Genomic DNA, 21957 nt, shown 5'->3' on the forward strand with positions numbered 1-21957 from the left:
CCACCCAGCCAAAATTGAATGATAAAAAAAGTCGGCAAGTACATAAAATAAGCTATCAAAATCTTGAAAAAATGAGCAGTATTCTCTGCTCTCAAACGCTGGGGGCGTGTCCGCTGGCTGCGCTGAAACCACGCCCACTCGCGGGACAGCTGCCGATTGTGATATTAGCTGATACTGCTTTCGGGACGGGGAGATGAAGGCCGAGGCGGGAGATAGTCAGTTCGGGCCCATTCACAAGTAACAGCAGATTATCAGTGAATCCCAGTTGTCTCTGACTAAAGTTTATAAAACTATCCGTGTAAAATGATCGCTACAGAGGCGGGTGTTGGCGGTGATCCTCAGCTCTCCATCAAGGTTGGCTCTTCACAAAATTAATCCACCTCTTCTTGATGTGATCGTTTTTAGGAAATTTAAAATAAAGACACCGATCTGTTTTGTACATGATCGCATCCAGGTAGTAGCCTACGCATTTCCGTGTCGAAGGCATAGCTAGCTAGCAAACTGTAGGCTGTAACTAATAGTACAATAACTCGCGATTGAGCGCCAAACTGAAGCGAATGTGCTCTATTGTTAGGGGAGGAGCCAGCCTCAGTGGCCTCATTGCGTCATCAAGTAGGGGCGTGTCCAGGAGCTCAGGGGCTCCAGTGCGTCATCGAGCCCCGTTTTAGCCCCGCCCAAAAAATCCAGAAAATAGTTCGTAGATCGACTGGTAGAGACTGTTTTTCAAAGATGGCTCCTGCCTGTATTCGCGAAGTTGACTGTATGTACTAAATATCTTCTTATTAAACTGTCTGGACACTGACAAAGTTCTCAATGCTTCGGTTTGAAGATAGGGACCCTCATTATGCTACCGTGCTAGTGTGGGGCTATTTTGAGCCTTGTTAGTGGTATTAACAAGCGATTTTTATTTGTCATTACTCCATGCCCAATATACTAGCGTTATACTAGCTTTATAGGCTCAACTGTTTTAAGAGATAAAACTATTTACATTCGATAATCATGAAAACAAATCTCAGATAACGGTTGACTAGGTAACAATGTGTAATTAGACCAAAGGTTCATTTTGCGCCGGAGTTCTCCTTTAACGGTCTAACTCCACAATTCAGTACTTCAAAGTTCACAGTCTTTGTAATATGTTTTAGCAATACATTTCTAACATTTATAATGGGTTTAGAATTTTTTTTTAGAATTGCCTTTACAGGGACTTTAAAAAGGACATCCATGGTGAATTTGATTTTGTCACTGTGGGTGTGTGTGTGTGTGCTGCTGCCCAGAAGTGATGTCAGGTGAGTGTGGATTGCATCCGTTTTCTCCAGATCTTCAAAGTACAACGGCACAGGCACTTGTTGGTGGAACAATAGTGGAAAAAGTGTCAAGCTACTTTGATTTCTTTTGGCTACTGATGATGGACTGTGCAGAGAAAGTTGAAAATTACATGTCCATGAATGTCTCTGTAAGTCGTAAAAAAAGAGATGGGTGTTTATAAGTTTAGTTTAAAGAGAACTTGGTAAAGACAGAGTATGATAAAACCAACATTAAGTGCACATACCCTACATTTTAGTCCAGATCAGTAAGCTATTTTAAGAAAAAAATTATATTAAGATATAAATTAGATAATTAGATCATCTCATTTATAAGAAACAACTCAAACCAGAATCTACATTCAAACCATATGCGGAAAGTTTTTAATGTGGATTTTATCATGTATGATGTTGCAAATAATCAAAATATTTGAGTGTGCATTTCAACTCTTTACTTAGAGAGAGAGATTTACGCACATATATACATATATGCCTCTTATAAATGTGTCTTTTGAGTGTTCACACCATAGACTGAAAAAAAAAAAAGTTCACATATTTGCAATTACCTACTGTAATGTTGCTACAGAAACCATGTAGAGTGTTTTATGCAAGGAGTAAACAGGGTCTTACCAGAAGAGGCCATCTCACACTAGCTAAAGACAGGCAAAAAAAGAAAATTAAAAAGAAAATTAATTTTAAAGTGAGTAGAGAAGACAAGGGGCAGCTAAACCTACACGTGGTTAGCTAAATTTAAGCCAGATAGAACATAAACCCATAGACAGTAAAAGAAATGGACAGAGCGACCCCATTGATTTCAACGGAGAAGACTGAAGCCCGATTATTGCACTTCCTGTCTGATGTCTGAGCGACTGCGCAGGCTCAAACTGAGCTTGACGACAGTCTGGCAGTTGAAAATCTTCTAGTAGGTGTGCCAAGCCAAATCTGAATCACCTAATTCCTCAAAAACGTTGTTGAAATATTTGGTCCCATTGCTTTTATAGACTCTCTATTTATGGGCTTCTACCTTGACTTTGTGCCTCCAAGTCCCCCCGATTGCCTCATAGACAGTTAAAGATTGCCTGCGAGCTTCTCCTCCTGTCTATACGGTAATGTCTCTATTGTGCGACAGAAAGTCCCGTGGTTATGATGCAATCTTTAGCCTATTTTTTTTTTTAAAACGGCTTCTACGGGGCCGTAACGTAAGATACAAAGTAATGGAACATTTTATACATTGTCGTGTTTCTTTAGAAATAAATAATGGACAAATGAAGTCTTTGGACGCCTCAGATGTAAAGTTATTCGCTGTCAAAGTGACGCCAAAATGAATAGGAGTCAATGGAATGCTAACAGCAGGTGAAGTTCTGCTACAATGGCGGCTCCTGCGAGGCTTCAACTTCCGGCTGATGGATTACCCCCTTGCATAAACCTGACCGTCAAGAACTTGTTGTCTCTCGAAATATATTATAGACCCATCCATTGATATATAAATTAATTGATATCTACCTACCCTAGCTCTATCGAGCTAATTGTTTATAAATAATAAATGTTGCATCATTGCTAAATAACAATAACTTTAGCAGATTATTTAACATACAAATGACAGAATCTATAATATTTTTGTCAGATTTTCATTCTAACGATGTTAATCTTGATTATACGGTATTATTAATTTGTCTTCTGGGCAAGTTTCATCTTCATAAAGACAGAACCATTCAATGTAATCCTGATTTTAGAATATTCTCCTCTGATATAAAATCCCTTTTTTTCTTCCTTTAAGAAAATGTCAAAAACTTTAAACTCAAAGGTTTCTAAAACAAATAATATCCTTGAGTCTGTTGTAAAGAACCTTCCATTTTTTTTATATTGACAAAATGTAATATTGTATTGATTTGTGTACCCTAATTCAATCTCTTTTGATGTCCGTATACTCCCCTTGTTTGTTTCTTGTTTTTTTCTTCTTCTCACTGTTAATGTTTGTATCCTTTCATTTGCAATAAAAAAATAATTAATTAATTTAAAAAAAGATGATTTAACATACCTCAATTCGTGTCGCTGTACAGCCTCCCCCTGCTGGACGCATCAGGAACAACAGGGTCGTAAAACTGCGTGGGGCGTATATCTACCGGCTCCAGGTCTGCAGCCTCTCCATACTCATCTTTTGGCCCGACTGTTTACACTCACTTTAGACAGGACTGGTGTCCGATATCTATGTTTACATTAATTCTCGCCCAATATGATTTTCTGTGATCATTTTACTATCCACATGAAAGACCCTGGTTTTAAGTGGCCGTGCTATTAAAATTATTTATTTATTTTTATTTATTTATGGACAAGATAACTAGCCTGGTTAAAACCAGACCATTCTCAGATGTAACTGAGTTATGGTCTGGCAAAGCGTCATAGACAAATCATTTCCAAAGGGGCGTCACCAACGGACGTAGCTCAAATGCCTCTGGGCGCAATTGGATAGACCTAAAACCAATCAGAGCGATGAAGGAGATGACGTATGCAGAGCGATGTTCGTCTGTTATAGAACAACTTAGCTTGAATAAACGAGCAGACAGCTCTACGTTTATTTAAAATTAACAGCAAGACAACAAGAAGTGCTAGCAACACTTAGCAACAATAAATTAAGTGAGGACGGCACTGCTTTACAAAGGTTGGATTGGAAGCACCAGTTGTCTTTCCCAAACGCCAGAACTTGCAGTTGGATGCAGGAGGAATGGAGAAATAATGACTCTTTGAAGCTTTGACACTGTTCTCTGATTGTTCTGGTACAAGATTTTAAGCATCAGGAGTTGTGAAAAAAGTGTCACTTTGTGGCAGGTCAAATTTATAGCAGCCATAAACCAGAGCGCGCAGATCCGTTGTTTTATAGCCTGACAACGCTAAAAGTGTTAATTTTCAGTACATATTGTAGTGTAGCAATAAATAATTATAAATATTAATAATAATAATACCAACATTTTTTTGAGGCAAGTAAATGGTGCTCTGATTATTTTGTACTGTTTAGCAGACAGAGCCGCCTAGACCTAATGTCAGGCCCCGGGGCTGAGAGATTTTGTAGGCCCCCCATCCCCTCGATTTATAGAGTCTCATTTTAAAAAAAAGTATACTATCTAGGTAATCTACATCACAGTTGAGAAATTTAAACTTTATGCAAATGAGAAGCGATTTTCGCGAGCGACAACCAAAAGGAAAGAAGCCTTTCAGTAGAGCTCAGCTACCGTCACCGTCTCGAGTGCAGGCAAGACAGAAGAGTTAGAGGGCGATATCACTGTTTTATATGATTTGACTGTAACTAACCACAAACATGGATATAATAAAATGATGCTTGGAAAATAAACTGTCGACAGTCTCAGTGAGTTTAATTCATACATTTATAGTTCGAGTGTTGTAGTTCCCTTTCGAGGGAACTCTACACTGCGTCAAGAATCGACACTTTGGGGACGCTCCCTAAGCGTGCGCCTCTGAAGTATTAATGAAACTAATCCAATCCTGATTGGTGTTGCGTCGTGACGTAACATGTGACGGCATACCTGGAAGTATAAAAGTGACGCTGTCACAACACACACTAGCTTTCGCTCTTCAGCAAGCGCTCTCTGTGAAACTGTCTGTCTTATTTGGTGTTGTTTGTCTATGACAAAGCTCTACATATGGCGAGTGAACATTACACTAGTGTGTGTACTCATGTACATGTATATCTCACGGGCGGGGACACGCATCAGTTGTGTGTGTACAGTTATAGGAGCACAGCACACACAGGCAGCTCTCGAGAGGGCTGCCTGTGAACACTGTGAAGCACTTCCTAATAGAGTGCTGCCCTCCCGCTCGGCTATATTATTTTCTGATGATGGCCAGGCTCGCGATCCCCGCGATTCGGCTCCCGCGTCCGTTGAGGCGGCGCGGTGGCTTGGATTGCGAGGATCGCAGAAGGATCTCGCGGATGAGAAACGAGACTGCTGAGGCATTTTTTCGTTCATCATCTGCTGAGATGCGGTTTCTTCTGCCCGTGACAAGTGCATGTTGCTCGAGCTATCTGTTTCTGAGGAAGTAGATTATGCTCAGCGTTGGGAACGAGCAACATGAGTCACACTCGCCGGCTCATGTTTCTGCTTATCTAGAGCTTGTGGAGGTTGTGATGCATACTGTGGAGTCCACTCATAAATATATGTATATATATATATGTTAGCTGGCCACAAAATAAGCAGGATGATCCTTGTCAAAGCAAAAAGAGCTAGACGAGAGATTCCTGTAGTACTATTCACAACCTCAGCGCCGGGCTAACTGTGTTTTTCCCCAAATCTTCATAAAGAGATAGAAACTCTCCTGGGAAAAACCCCACTCTTTTTCATATCTCATCACATTCATTAAATGATTATTTGAATGTGGTGGGTGTGAGAGAGGCGGGTTATGGCAAGAAGCTGTAAATGGAGGAAGCTTTAGTGAGCTATCTTTCTCCTGATGTGGCATCTTCGCTTAAAGTCCCGGCGCTGCCCAACAATCGTGCAGGGACACCTCTGCACTGGTTGGCTGGGCTTATATGGCGGTTGGTCAGGCTGGTACGTTCCTGTACTCTAAGACGATTTTGCAGGCGTACCATGGCACTAAACGTACCATAGCTTATTGTAGCAGTTATGATGGCTTTGAAGAGACATCAGTGGCTAAATTTGTCTGGGATAAAAAAAGGGAAAGACAAATATTTTCTGCTGAACGCTCCGCTATCACCTTCTGGCCTGTTCTCCGACGCTGTAACTTCAATCGTCGACAGGTTTATAAAATATATATATATATAAAATATATATATATATATATATATATATATATATATATATATATATGGGTGTGTTGTCCCGCCGTTTTGAACGTTTCGGGCTACATCGATTTCCAGCGAACGCACACCGTGGCGTTCACCCCAAGAGCTTGCAACCAGGCACCGACTATGGTCACAAAATTTTTCTAGACATTTTCCTGCCGGTCATCTGCTTCAGGAAGTCGAGAATAGTGCTCGAGAAACACCCGAGGCCGGTCTCAAGGGGCTGGTTCCCTTAGTAGATTTTGTAGAATGGCAACGCCTTCCAATCATCTATATGGGTCCTGAATATTTTTAAATATGGGTACAGACTGCAGTTCGGTTACCGACCTCCCAAGTTTGTTGGGGTCGTACCGACCGCAGTGGTTCCAGAACAGGCTCGGGTTATGGAACAAGAGGTACAGACTCTACTGAAGTTAAGGGGCCATGGAGAGTGTTCCCCTACCAGACAGGAAGTCCAGGTTTTACAGCCGGTACTTTTTAGTTCCAAAGGAGGATGGTGGACTGAGGCCAATTTTAGATCTAAGGCTATTGACTTGTTCTTTGAGGAGATCCAGGTTCAAAATGCTTACAATTTCTATTATCGGAAACCAAATCAGATCCGAGGACTGGTTTGGCATGGTAGATCTAAAAGTTGGGGCTGTCCACTCAGTTGCAGGGCAACCGATGTTGTTCTTGCAGCGGGGCCCGGAAACGATGTGTATTGCCCGCCGTCTATGACGCTTCTGGCCGCATCATTTTCCAGCGAATGCACTCTGCTTCGTTTTTCCTCAAAAAATAAAAAAACAAGCATCAGTAATGGTCACGGAAACCGTATCGACTACAGCCTGCCGGTCTTCCGCTTCAGGCAGTCGAGAAGGGTGCTCAAAAACCACCAGAGGCCAGTCTCGAGAGGCTGGTTCTCTTAGATCGGGTTCTTCCGTTCTGCCTAGCACTCTCTCGCCGCATGTTCATGTGTAGGTATATGGATGCGACTCTGGCTCGACTGAGGCTTCAGGGCATCCGTATACTGAATTACTTCGACGACTGGCTCTTATTGGCCCAGTCTCGAGGAATGGCAGTTCGGCATTGAGATGTCGTCCTTGGCCAGAATTAGAATCGGGGGTTGAGACTCAACACTAAGAAAAATGTGTTGGACCCAGCTCAGAAGCCTGCTCTTCTGGGCATGAAATGGAATTCGGTTACAATGCGGGCACGTATGTCTCCCGCTCGTATCGAATCCATCCTGGCCATGGTGTCCGGGATAAAGCTAGGCCAGGCCATCACTGTAAAGCAGTTTCAAAGACTGCTGGGCCTCATGATAGCGGCATCCAACATTATACATTTGGGCCTTCTACACATGAGGCCCCCTTCAGTGGTGGCTGAGAGCCAAAGGTTTTTTACCTCAAGGGGAATCTGTTCCGTATAATCAGAGTTACGCGCAGATGCCTTCGTTCTCTGGTAATTTGGAAGAAACCATGGTTCCTATCCCAAGGGCCAGTGCTGGGAGCGTCATGTCGCCGGAAAACCGTTTCGACAGTCGCCTCCCTCACTGGTTGGGGCGCGGTCATGGACGGCCGCTTTGCCAGGGGTGTGTGGCAGGACCATCATCATTCTTGGCACATAAACTGTCTAGAGATGATGGCTGTGTTCAGGGCTTTGAGGAGCTGCCTCCCAGACATCAAAGGTTACCATGTCTTAGTACGATCTGACAATACGTCAGTGATAGCCTATCTGAACCGACAAGGGGGACTCAGATCGCGCCCTCTGTGCAGACTGGCGCATCAGATTATTCTTTGGTCCCAGGGGGAAATACTGTCTATCATAGCAATGTATATTCCGAGGGTTCAGAAATCAGGGAGCAGACATCCTGTCAAGGCAGGGACTGAGGCCCGGGGAATGGAGACTTCATCCAGGTAGTGGTGAAGTTGATATGGGAGAGGTTTTGGACCAATGGAAGTGGATCTATTTGCGTCTCGAGAGAGTTGGATGGGGAACTGGGGTTGGATGCCATGGTACAGGCCTGGCCGAGGCTTCGCCTGTACGCATTTCCCCCGATTGCTCTGCTCCCGGGAGTCCTGGAGAGGGTCCGTCAAGAGGGCATCAGTCTACTTCTGGTTGCCCCAATGTGGCCGACCCGAGTATGGTTTTCAGACATAATATCACTCCTGATAGCTCCGCCATGGCAGATTCCTCTGAGGAGGGATCTGTTGTCTCAGGCGGAGGGCACAATCTTCCACCCTCGCCCGGAGCTGTGGAAGCTGTGGGTCTGCCCTCTGAGGGGGTTCAATACCTAAATGCTTGTCTATCAGCCGGGGTGGTTGAAACCATACTTAGCTCTAGGGCCCCATCTACTAGGAGATTATATGGCCTCAAGTGGAATGTGTTTGTCACTTGGTGTAGAGAACATGAGTTAGATCCAGTCAACTGCCCGGTGGCTTCAGTTCTGGAATTTCTTCAAGATCGTTTCTCTGCGGGTCTCTCCCCTTCCACGCTTAAGGTATACGTGGCTGCCATTGCGGCTTTCCACTCACCTTTAAGTGATGGGCCTCTGGGGAGGCACCAGTTGGTCATTCGTTTGCTCCGTGATACTCGGAGGATGAGACCGGCAACCAGGTCCAGGGTTCCTGCCTGGGACCTGGCAATAGTTCTTGAAGGGTTATCCCTGGCCCCCTTCGAACCTTTGCAGTCGGCTTCGCCTAAGGACTTAATGCTAAAAGTGGTATTTCTCTTGGCTATTACCTCACTTAAGAGGGTGGGAGATCTCCAAGCCCTGGCAGTGACACCAGCTTGCTTGGAGTTTGCCCCTGGCAGAGTGAAGGCCTTTTTGCACCCGAGTCCGGGCTACGTGCCTAAAGTTCCAACTAATACGACTCGATCTACAGTCCTTCAGGCATTCCATCCTCCACCTCATGTGTTGGCAGAAGAAGAGAAGCTTCATTTGCTCTGCCCCGTCAGCGTTGAGCGTGTACCTTGAGAGGTCCTCTTCTTGGAGAAGGTCGGACCAATTATTAGTATGTTTTGGGTCACCTAAGAAGGGGCTCCCGGCATCCAAGCAAACTATTAGTAATTGGATTGTTCAGGCTATTACTGAGGCTTACAAGGTGCGCGACTTGCCTTCACCTTTAGCCGTGAGGGCTCATTCAACTAGAGGCATGGCTTCCTCTAGGGCCCTTATTTCGGGAGTACCTCTACAGGAGATCTGTGAGGCAGCCGGTTGGGCTACTTCACATACTTTTATTAGGTTTTACAGTCTCCACCTTCCTAGTACGCCTGGCGCACACGTGCTCAGTCCTTGCTGAGTGCCTAAACAGTTTCACTCCGGGACAGGCCTATTCCGTGCGTGGCCTAGTGGGCATTCGTTCCCCAAAGTGTCGATTCTCGACGCAGTGTAGAGTTCCCTCGAAAGGGAACGTTTTGGGTTATGAATATAACCCTTGTTCCCTGAGAAGGGAACGAGACACTGCGTCGTTCTGCCATGCCCCTTGAGGCCTTAGAGCGTCTTGCTTCATCGCGAGGCTAGTGTGTGTTGTGACAGCGTCACTTTTATACTTCCGGGTATGCCGTCACATGTTACGTCACGACGCAACACCAATCAGGATTGGATTAGTTTCATTCATACTTCAGAGGCGCACGCTTAGGGAGCGTCCCCAAAGTGTCGATTCTCGACGCAGTGTCTCGTTCCCTTCTCAGGGAACAAGGGTTATAGTCATAACCCGAGACGTTTTATGATGCAAGTTTAGCACTGCTGCAGTTCATTTGACAGTTTCCCCTGCATTATGTTGACTATTAGGGACAAGAAAATTGATTATTTGTCAAATTCGGATACACACACTCTGTCTCTCTCTTTCTCACAGTCTCAGATATCTTCATTGTTTCTGTGTGTGTTTGTAGATTATGGCGCTGTGATGTGACAGGAGAAGGCTGTGGTTATCTGGCTTCAGCTCTGTGTTTAACCCTCTGGGGTCTGAGGTGTTTTTGGGGCCATTTGGATGTTCTGTGATGCCCTTACATTTGTGCTTTTTTCAGTTATTTATAAACATGTTAATGGCAAAGGTGTAAATTCACTCTATATAGCACAAACAGGGCTACCATAATCTGTGAGCAACTTGTATGTACATTGTTTGTATTTTTAAGAGAATATTGTTTATGCGTGGTTATTGAAAAAAATTAAAATGAAAGCTGCTGAAATAAGACCACAAAACAAATACTAAATATGTGTCCACAAGACTTTTGACAAATGGATGTTGATGCTTCGAGTTCTGGCTTCAAAATGATCTGAAAATCATCCTTCCTAATCATTCACATAAACCAATAGATTGTTTTAAATTGTGAAAAACATTTTTTTTGTTTGCCAAGGCAATATGCAGATGGGCGGAACGGCCCAACCCCTATCATGAATATTAAGTGGTTCTCAGACAGTGACCCTGCATAATAATGAGCCTTTCATTCAGGGGTGTCACACAAGAAATAATGCAAGGAAAATATATATATATATTGTCATTGCATTCTTTCTTGTATATATATAGCCTAAATATATATATATATATATATATACACACACACACACACACACACACACATATATATATATATATATATATATATATATATATATATATATATATATACAAACAATCAAAATATAAATGAAAGCCAAAAGCACATTTTTAGTCATACCTGGAAACAAATTCTAGTCAAATGCTATATGGGCCATTCTACAGAATCTTGAAAAGAAAATAGTCTTTTTCCATAAATGTCTTATAAAGTATTATTTTTTAAAGTAGACCAATACAATAAAAATAAACCAGTCGCATTTCAAAGTCGTTCGCGAAATGACCGCCAGGTGGCGCAAAGGGACATTTATCAAAACGTAAGTGGGGCTAATGTCAATTAACAGTAAGGATGAAATTCTACAAGTTATGGTAATTTGCAAATAAGCCTACAACAAACATTTATTTTTAAACAAATATTTTTAAATATGCAACATGCACGTTTAAACAACAAACAATACAATCTGAACCAGCGCTTCTGCTCCTGTATTGAGACATGCAGCGCGTTGCAGTTACGATCCTGGTTCCAGTGGCCTTAATACATTCACGGCTTTTTAAAATGTCACAAAGCGTTTTGAGATGGTTTTGAATGAAATATTGAAGTTTATAATTAGGGTATTTTGGCACACCACGCCGAGTGGCTATGCATTATTCTAAAATCTGGCTTTATTCTGGCATGTTGAATTAGAGTTTGACAAACGCGGCGGCGCGTTCATTTGAATTTATTTTTCTCATAACAGCTAAAAGAACTTACTGCGTAATTGTTGGTCATACAGATAAGATATCATCTTTTAAAACTGTAAAAGGTCTACTTTTATTCATGTAGGCTAAAGTAGGCCTACACTCACAGGCTAACGACAAAACGTTTTCTCGCTCATGACAAACAAACGTTTGGGCATTTCTCAGTGAGAAAATTCATAGCCGAGCGGTAGAACTGACGGTTCGATCATCAAGATGACACGGGTTCAAATCCCGAACAAACATGGTCTACTGCAAATTTTATATTTATTAATGCAGAGAGATTTGTGTAGCTCTAAAACTCTGTTACACCATACAGTTTTTTGCTTATATTTATAAAATAAAATTACCATGCATTTCCATTTTACACTAAGGAACAATAGTATCCAACAGAACGACTTTGCATCTGTACCAATCGTATGAGGCCAATCGTAATTTCAAAAGCAGTTCTGTAAAAAAAGTAATTTTATATATATAGCCAATATATATATATATTTTTTTTATTAGGCCTATTATTATTATTTTTTTGATTCCCTACAACCTAGAGTTTTTAAAAACATGGTTTTAAGTAAAGTGTGATTTGCCAGGGGGACGGGGATTTCCTTCTGGTCTAAACATCCCTGCTTCTGCTGAATTATTTGAATCCCCACACCCCTCCCTCCACAGCTAATCAATGCTATAGGCTACTTCACCAATAGACCATATCAAATATAAAATAGAGATATGCAACAGAACAAGCACGTTTAAACAACGATAAACAATAAAATCAAAACCAGCGTTTCAGTTGTCCATTAGTTCAAGTGGCCTTAATGCATGCACGGCTTTTCAAAATTTCACAAAGCGTTTTGAGATTATTTTGAATGAAATATTGAAGTTTATAATTAAGTGTTTTGGCAGACCACGCCGAGTGGCCCTATGCATTTTTCTAAAATCGGGTTTTATTCGAACTTTTGCTAACGACAAAAGTTTATCTGTCGTCTCTGTCTCCGGGAACTGCGCGTCACAAAAATGAACCGAAAGCCACTTCAGCTCAGTCACTATAAGAAATCGGCTCTGTCTAATGCCTTTAAATGTCTAAATATTCAGGCTAATAAATGTTATCTGATTATGTAATCCATATGAAAACGAGAGGTACAGAGGATCTACTCAAACATGTAGCCTGTAAGCGCTTCCCAATGAGAAAATGACAAGGGTGAAAATCTCGCTCTAATGAAATGTAGCAGGCTAAATCGCCCTGAATTAAAATGTAAAAACAGATCAAATAATGTATTTGTCGAAATGTTGCGATATTGTTTCATTTAAGTTCATAATTATTCTATAGGCCTACATGTTATTTAATTTAGCAGCATTACCACGAAGCACCGTGGTTCGATATTTATTTGAATAATAAAAAAAATAATAAAAACTTAATTCACAAATTGCATGCCTGGTTGAAAGGATCCAAAGATCCCTGTAGAATTTAATATTAAGTTGAACATTTTGTTCATGACAACAAACATGCGTTTTTTCAGATTATATTTAGTTTTGCTTGGAAAAAGCTGGCCCAAACCAGTTTTATTTCATCAATTATTGAAATAATGAAATATTTAGTAATAAACTTTTATGACAGAAATTTCACTAGGCTACATGTAACTTAAATCATTTAATTCCTTCATTATCAACACTGTCTAGAATAGCGATTTAAGTGTGAATTACGACTTCTCTTTGTGTTAAATCAGCCTCAGACTCCGATAGCCTGTGGGGGGTTGGAGGGACAGTTCAGTGCTGTAGCCTATCGAGCGCGCAGGACAATAGGCCTAGGTGTTAATGTTCCTCTTTCATATGGAGAGCGAGGGAGACTAAATAAACTTGTTAAAAAGAGATTCAGCGCGAGAGAGGCAAAGAAAAACGCATGTTTTAATTTAATTATGTTGCTTTGGACAATTTTCGTTTTGTAGGCCTACTGTTTTAATTGTTTAATGTCATTTATTTGGCAATACAAATTTAAAATGTCGCAAGAATAATATTAGCCTAGTGTTTCTTATTTTGCATCGCAAAAGAAATAAACTCTAAACCCGATGCAACCCTGTTTTAAATAAAAAAAAAACACTTTATTTAAACCTTGAAATGTTCGAACTTGGTTTCAAACTTAAGTAATTTTAGTGTTCTTTTACATTACACAATAATTTAGCAGACTAAAGACGAGCAGACTAATGCACTCGGCTGACAATCTTCCTTCATCAGTTTGTGTCCTTTGTGCAGCGGCTGCGGTTCTACTGGAATGTAGCAAATTTATGTTGTAATGATAATTAAACAAAACTCTTGACTTTAAATAAGTAAACAGTTATAAACAGTTAGCTATTTAAGCATCAAGAAGGTAAAATATAAACGCTGTTGGCCAACATCGGTTAACAACATGTATGCCACATTGAGATTCGATCTCGGGTCGATTGAAACTCCCTGAAGCTTGTGTTGTTGCGTTGATCACTGAGCCACCGTTTGTACGCTGTTAGAGTTAAAGTCTTATGCTCTTGTAAAGCTTCATTGATGTAGCCTAAATGTTTTTATTGCAATGTTTTATGTTTTCATTATTTATTCAATTTCATTTCAGTATTTCAGCCTAATTTCAGTATTGTGATTATGAATTATTTTAACTACGTTTCACTTGTTGAATTCATCTGCTACCAGCTTTCAATCGCTCTGAATGAGCAGCAGATTACGCATTAGAGAGAATAAACGAACACTTTTCAGAGTCTATGATTGTAGCGCCTCTTAGCGGTAAAAGGTAGCAAATACACCCCACATTTTACCTCCGCGGTGGAACGGCTGATGTGGGCATTGTCATGGCTTTCCTCAACATTTGCGTTTGAATAGCGCGCGTTCTCCGTGGGCGTGTCAGATTAACGCGTAATGAAGTGTAATGAGCTGGGGAAAAAAATACTGACAGCACTCTCTTTTCATACAGATTACATAAACTGAGAATATTTGTTTTTTATATAAATTACTTCATTGAAAAGAAGAGAATTCAAGCTTCATAAAGAAAAATCTCTCGTGCCTGTATGACAAGTATTTGCAGAGTTAGAGTTCATTTTTCGGACGCGTTTCAGAATGGACTGCACTGACAGAGAGAAGGCAAAACTCGCATCATGTTTATTTTTCTTCATTTGACAAAAAGCACAACACTTTGTTTTTATTGTGAGTATACAGAAAAATAATATACACTAAACAGGATCGACTGATGTATAACACTTACATGTAAGATTAAAATCAACAGAGTATTTTGAGTCTCTTTTGCACTGATAAGAAAAAAAGTCTGCCTATCGCGCCGGCGCGATAGCCGACCCCAGGGGGTTAAACCCCTCACACCTGAGAGAGCTGGATCTGAGCCTCAATCACCTGGGAGACTCAGGAGCCAAGATGCTCTCTTATCTACTGAAGGATCCAAACTGTGCACTGAATAAACTCAGGTATGTTGAGCAATAAGATTAATCTCATCCTGTGAGTATATGTATGTGTATTTCAGTCTTACCAAATGCAAGTGTAAGTGGAGTGAAATGTCGAAGCTGCGTGGAGGAAAAGATTTACTGATTTACTTTGTTACAATATCAATCTCAAGGAGTAGGCCTTCTGAAAAAGAAAGTTCACGCAAACATTTAAAATCTGTCATTATTTACTCTCCCTCACGTCATCCAAACCTTTATGACTACCTTTATTCTGCCGAACACAAAATAAGACACTCTTTTCAGTCAGTGGTAACCAAAATTTCAAAATATCATCTTTTGTGTTCGGCAGAAGAAATCCATACAGGTTTGGAATGACATGATAGTGAGTAAATGATGACAGAGTTTTAATTTTTGTGTAAACTGTCCCTTTAAACTGTCCCACCGCTGTACCGAACCGTCAGTTTTGTGTACCGTTACACCCAGTGCTTTAAGTGGGCCGGTACGCACCGGTACTCAGTACCGCCACTTCCAAATATAGCTCTTGAGCGTACCGCCACCTCTCCGTGCGCCCAGAACGTGCTTTTAGCGTACTGGTACGCTCATTTGCACATCTGTTTTAATCCTTTGGCTGCGCTGCAGCTTTTCAGAGCTCCCTTCACAATGCACGCCTCCTAATTCGTCCCACCGAGAGCAGAGACTACATTACCCATACACCCTTGAGTTTTACAAGTGAAAAGCGCATGCGTCGCTTTTTCCGCTGTCAGTGCTAGCTGCTCGGTTAAAATACAAATAGAGCATCACAGTGCGTGCCGTGTACCTGTCTGGTTAAACCCCGCGAAGGTCCGTGAAGACTGAAGATCGTGTAATGACGTAGGGCTAGCTCATTGGTCGCACGTCAGAGGCGCCCGCGCCATTGGATGTGCAGTTGGCGCAGTACAGCCTATGAGCGAGCCAGATGCTCAATGTGTTTTGCATATAAGCTTCATTAAATCAGAAAAGGTGTTTCCCTGCACATTCACCATATAAAATTCACTGGAGGAAGAAGTTCGCGTGGCCGTCGTCAGATTTGGAAGTCGCTCAAAAGGCTCTTTTGCGGTTGTGGCTTCAGTCGACTTCAGTGAGGCGCGGTGGTTTATGGGATGAGTAGTTCCTTCGCTCGGAAATGAAAATATGTACACAGTCTTGTACCTTTGATTTTATTTGGATTTTCTCTCCGTTTTTTCACTCGAAATGATATGTTGTTTGCTTATAAGTGCAGCCGTAGCTGGTTATCCTCAGACATGCTCTAAAAATCTTTAGATACGGTTTTTCCAAAACGTCAATGGGAGAAATGAATGGGAAATGTACTTCCGGCACCGAAGCTCAGAATAAAAGTTTTTTTTTTTTTTTAAATGTAATTTTACTCTGTTTATTAATGTTTTTACTCAACATCTGTGCAGTTTTGGGAGGATTTATGATATCTTTTAAATTTCTATAAATTAATATTTATTTAAATAGGCTTTTTACAACAAAAAAAACAGCATTTTATGTCAAATTCACTTTATAAAAGACCCAGATTTCTAACTTTCATTCATGGAGATAACATGGATAATTTTACATGGTTTAATGTAAGATTTTTGGCCATTTTTTGGAAAATGCAGTTTTAAAATAAAATAAAAATCACTAGATGGCTATAGAGCTTCACTATATGCTATTTGCTATTTGACTAATCAAAATATATCTTTTCACAAGTTTTTCCAGTTGGATTCATATCCACATTTTGTACATTTTATTTATGTTCAGTAGCTCTTTCTACTGTAGCTCTTTCTAAGGGTATTTTTTCAATACCATTTTGCACATTTTATTTACCCGTATTTTCCGCACTATACGGCGCACCGCATTATAAGGCGCACCTTCAATGAATGACCTATTTTAGAACATTTTTCATATATAGGGCGCACCGGATTATAAGGCGCATAAGATACTGCAGTCAAACGTTTGACTGGGTTTGCGTTATGCATCCACTAGATGTCAACAAATGTCAACAAAACAGTCAGATAAAGTCAAACTTTATTAAGCTTTCTGACAACTCCGTTCACTCCCATGGTAACGTTGTTCAAACGTTAAAGGAAAACTCCGGTCAATTTTAACATTGAGCTCACTTTTTTGTAAATTTGGAGTGCTGTCAGTACAGATAACAATGACAAAAACCGGTGTTGCCTACACCGTCTTATCCTCTTTTTAAAATTTGCACCCTGTTGACTTAAACGGGAAAAGTTTTAAACCTGCTTTTAGCCTCTTAACAACCTTAATGTGTCATTACAAGTGCACAGCCATGTGAGTGAACACGGTGAATCTGACGGCAGTAAATGTGAAAGATATGAATAAAAATTATGTTTATTCAGCCAGCTCACATACCCGTATTTTCTTCCCGTTTTCGGTCGAAGTCCACAGTAGGCGATTGTCGAGTGCGCGCACGCGATCATTGGTAACTAAGCAACAGTGGAGACTCAGACTGTCAGCTGTCAGCCGATGACGGTGCTGTGTGGTGTTCTGAGAATAACAGCTCAAATGGACAGTTCATCCGAATCCGATGTTGAACACACGGAGGAGGTTTGATCGCGCGCGCGCGAACTCGATAATCAACTACTGTGGACTTCGGCCGAAAACAGGAAGTAAATACAGGTATGTGAGCTGGCTGAATAAAGAGATTATTCCTGCCTTCTTGAAAGCTCGGATCACAGTTGAGACTGATATATCAGCCCAGGCATCCACGATCCATTGGCAGATAGTGGCGTAAGTCGCCCGGCGCTGTCTCCCCGGCTTGGTGAACGTGTGTTCCCCATCCATATATAAGGCGCTCCGCATTATAAGGCGCACTGTCGTTTTTTGAGAAAATGAAAGGCTTTTAAGTGCGCCTTATAGTGCGGAAAATACGGTATGTTCAGTAGCTCTTTCTAGCTAAAGCAAATCCACAAACTAATAAAAGGATTTATTATTTTTTATAAGGTCGTCTGTTGACTGCTGTTTATATAAACCCCCTTCAATATAGTTTTTGTTACCTCAGGGGAGGAGGGGAGTCAGCAAAAAATAAAAAAATAAATAAATAATAATAGAGTACCGCCACCTCTTTTGGGCCACGTAAAGCACTGGTTACACCCCTAATATATATATATATATATATATATTAGTGCTGTCAAGCGATTAAAATATTTAATCTCGATTAATCGCATTAATATCATAGTTAACTCGCGATTAATCGCAATTAATCGCACATTTTTATCTATTCTAAATGTCTCTTGATTTCTGATTTTGATTTGCTCTTATCAACATGGAAAAGTGGATCGGCTTGCTTTGTGTTTGCTAGGCCAAAAAGGCCGTTAATCGCGCGATAAAAAAATTAACGCCGTTAAAATGGGTTTGCGTTAATGCCGTTAATCACGCGTTTAACTGACAGCCCTAATATATATTTATATACACACACTGCTGATCAAAAGTTTGGGATCAGTACGATTTTTTATGTTTTTAAAAGAAGCCTCTTCTGCTCACCAAGCCTGCATTTATTTGATTAAAAAAACAGTAATATTGTGAAATATTATTACAATTTAAAATAAACACACTCACTCTCACTCTAACTCTCACTCACACTCTCACACTCACTGACTCTCCTTCACACACACACACACACACACACACACACACACACACACACACACACACACACACACACACACACACACACACACACACACACACACACACACACACACACACACACACACACACACACACACACACACACACACACAGACTAACCTGACCCCTAAATCTACCCATCACACAAACCTTTTTGCGTTTTTCCAAAACCTTCAATTACTTTATTTTTATACCAGATTTACAAATGAGGACGTCCCTAAAGGGTGATTTTTCAAACCACGACGGGACACCTCGGGTTTAAGTCATCAGTGTTTGTACTTAAGCTCCTTCTGTTCAGTCAGTCCTTGTCAGTTCTACGTTGTATCTGGTGTGAGTTGCTACCTGTTCGTCTGTGTTGCGTTTAATTACAATTAAACCTTGTATTTGGAATTTGATCTTCGTCTTCGCCTGCCTGCCTGCAACTACCTGTGACAAGGAAGTCCCTAAAGAGAGATTTTTTAAACTTTGACTGGCGCCATCTTGTGTCCACTTAGAGATTGCCCCGGTGTTAAAAACTGGTAGAAAGTGGTCAGCAAAGAAATCTGTAGTAGTGGCAAAGGCTGACCTTCAAATTGGGGATATCGTGGGACAGGTACAGCATGGAAGAGGGGGTTTTGGGCTCAGTTTAGCTCCTCCTAAATGGCACAAGGCAGGCCCAGCTCAAAGGAGGAAGCTGGTAGTCAACGAGGTGTGAAAGCAGGAGGAGAGGATGAGGTGTATAAAGGCCATTTTCCAGGCCAAGTAGGGAGAGTGGATGAGATGGGAGAGTGTGGAACAACGCAAGATGGGCTGGCAAGACCTTTGGTCAATGGAAGAGAGTAGGATCAGTTTCCTTATTAGGTCAACATATGATGTTCTCCCATCACCACAGAACCTAAACCTCTGGGTAGGAGAGGATCCCTCTTGTCCTTTGTGTTCATCACCTGCCACATTAAAGCACATTTTGACAGGATGTAAGGTGGCTCTCAGCCAAGGTCGGTTTACTTGGCGCCATGACCAAGTACTCCGATGTTTGGCTTTAGCATTGGAAGGCAAGCGTAGTATGACCAATAAGTTGCGCCTGTTCTAGCAAAACATTACACGCAGATGACAATATTCCTCCGCCCAGGCGAGCTACCACCAAGAAAAGGTGTTAACACCAATTCTCGCCCAGGACAACTGGAAGCTGCTAGGGACTGGAAGATGCTGGCTGATCTTGATCAACAGCTTATTTTTCCATCTGAGATTGCCACCACTAACCTACGACCAGATATTGTTTTGTGGTCTGGATCAGCACGCATTGTTCAACTGATAGAGTTAACAGTGCCATGGGAGGATGCGGTAGATGAGGCATATGAGAGGAAGAAACTGCAGTATGCTCATCTGGCCACTGAAGCAGAACAGCGAGGATGGAGAGTCCAGGTTTATCCAGTGGAAGTGGGTTGTCGAGGTTTTGTGGCACACTCTACAACCCGGTTCCTCAGAGACGTCGGATTCAGTGGCCAAGAGTTGCGTCGCACAGTAAAGAACTTATCTGAAGCAGCAGAAAGGAGCAGCAACTGGCTGTGGTTGAGACGGAAAGATTCTAGCTGGCTGTGTACAGGCCGCCACGCTACGGTTTCGTAGAATTCTTGAAAACTTGAAGAGTCTGTTGGTTTATTTGTATAGGTTGTATAGTATTTACAGTCATTACGTTCCTGTGTATATTGCGTGGTTGGGCAGACATTGTGTTTTGCGGTAGGTGGTATGCCATACGGAACCGTTGCCACTGAAACTGCTTTAACGCACCAGTGGGGCTCGACAGCCTTAGTCAAACGGGTTGGCGCGTATGGTTGGGTTGCGGAGAGATTGTGAGATTGTGGTTAGGTCTCAGCAGCAGGAGGGATGTAGAGGTCAGTAAGCTGGGCTGAGTTGAGTGGGGGACGGAGGGGGGTGACTCTGGGACGCCAGAGTCACTGTCGAGCCCTCTTGAGGTGTCGTGGGCTAGTCGACGAAACACTGAGGACGGAAGGTGCCCACTTGAAGACCCTAGAGATGACCCCTACTCGGCTCAATCCAGACGGTTGTCGTGCTGGTCCAGACTTGTGAACATCTCTGCCTCAGTATCTGCTAGATGGCTGTATAGATCTGATCAGAACCATATTCTCCTTTCAGCAGAACTTATAGTTTATGAAATGAGAGAGATCTCATCAGTATATATTAAATGGATGTGTAATTATTCAAAAGTTTTAACAAGCTTTTGTTGTGAGTTCTGATGTCACAGTCTCAGATATCTTCATTGTTTCTGTGTGTGTCTGTAGATTACGGCGCTGTAAGGTGACAGGAGAAGGCTGTGGTTATCTGGCTTCAGCTCTGAGTTCAAACCCCTCACACCTGAGAGAGCTGGATCTGAGCAACAATCGCCTGGGAGGATCAGGACTCAAGAGGCTCTCTGATCTACTGAAGGATCCAAACTGTGCACTGAATGAACTGTATGTTGAGCAATAAGATTAATCTCATCCTGTGAATATATGTATGTGTATTTCAGTCTTACCATATACAAGTGGAGCTGCGTGGGGGAAAAGATTTACTGATTTACTTTGTTACAATATCAATCTCAAGGAGTAGGCCTTCTGAAAAAGATAGTTCAGGCAAACATTTAAAATCTGTCATTATTTACTCTCCCTCACGTCATCCAAACCTGTATGACTACCTTTATTCTGCCGAGCACAAAAGAAGACACTCTTTTCTGGTCACCAAAACTTCAAAATATCATCTTTTGTGTTCGGCAGAATAAATCCATACAGGTTTGGAACAACATGAGAGTGAGTAAATGATGACAGAGTTTTAATTTTTGTGTAAACTGTCCCTTTAAGAAAGGGTAGGTTTTATTTGGCTCACAATCAGTGGATTGCTTCTTTGGTGCTGGTTTGGTAATAATATAACCATGTTGTGCTTGGACTGACAGGTTTATCATATTTCCTCTTTGAGAGGCTACACATGATCTACTGTACAGGTTTAACATGGCATTTCCGATTGAGTTTTTAAAACTAAAATACTCCCATACAATTGAGGTACTTCCTTGTTTTGACACTGGATCTTCTTCTGCATCTTCATTGTCTTTACCATCAAGGGATCATTTTGACAAGCTAACACACGTTTGAGCTCTTTTACACACGGTTCTTTCATCTGTCTTCACTATTTCTTATAAACAAGCATTAGACAGGCATCTTTGACTGTTGTGTTGTGTTGTGTGATCCTTGCTGTTTTTTCACTGTTTCTCATGTGATATTGCTTAATTAGCTTTATCTACAAAACACAGAAATCTGTTAAGTCAAGTCAAGTCAAGTCAAATATATTTATATAGCGCTTTTCACAATACAGATTGTATCAAAGCTGCTTCACAGTATCAATCAAAACAACTTAACAGTGTTTGTTTATTACTGGAAAAGACATCCAAGTTTGGTAGAGCTGATCAGTGGTATGATGGGTCATTTAATTTGAATATGTTATGTGTT

The 21957-nt window shown here is 41.4% G+C and overlaps 1 protein-coding gene across 3 annotated transcripts in view; it reads left to right on the plus strand.

Moving 5' to 3' along the window:
- Nucleotides 1–20992, plus strand: part of LOC130086518 (NACHT, LRR and PYD domains-containing protein 3-like) — a 55620-nt gene extending 34628 nt beyond the window's left edge. For 2 of the 3 annotated variants that reach the window (XM_056252586.1, XM_056252585.1), the window contains exons 6-8: nucleotides 9988–10041; nucleotides 14711–14830; nucleotides 20761–20992. In XM_056252586.1, coding sequence (XP_056108561.1) covers nucleotides 9988–10041; nucleotides 14711–14830; nucleotides 20761–20947 — 361 coding nt within the window. In that variant the 3' untranslated portion in view covers nucleotides 20948–20992. The remainder of the gene's footprint in view (nucleotides 1–9987; nucleotides 10042–14710; nucleotides 14831–20760) is intronic. The other variant, XM_056252587.1, reaches the window with a different exon arrangement.
- The last annotated feature ends 965 nt before the right edge of the window (nucleotides 20993–21957 follow it).

The sequence above is a fragment of the Rhinichthys klamathensis genome, unplaced genomic scaffold (assembly GCF_029890125.1).
Source record: "Rhinichthys klamathensis goyatoka isolate OS25496 unplaced genomic scaffold, OSU_Roscu_1.1 h1tg000096l_1, whole genome shotgun sequence".
Taxonomy (NCBI): domain Eukaryota; kingdom Metazoa; phylum Chordata; class Actinopteri; order Cypriniformes; family Leuciscidae; genus Rhinichthys; species Rhinichthys klamathensis.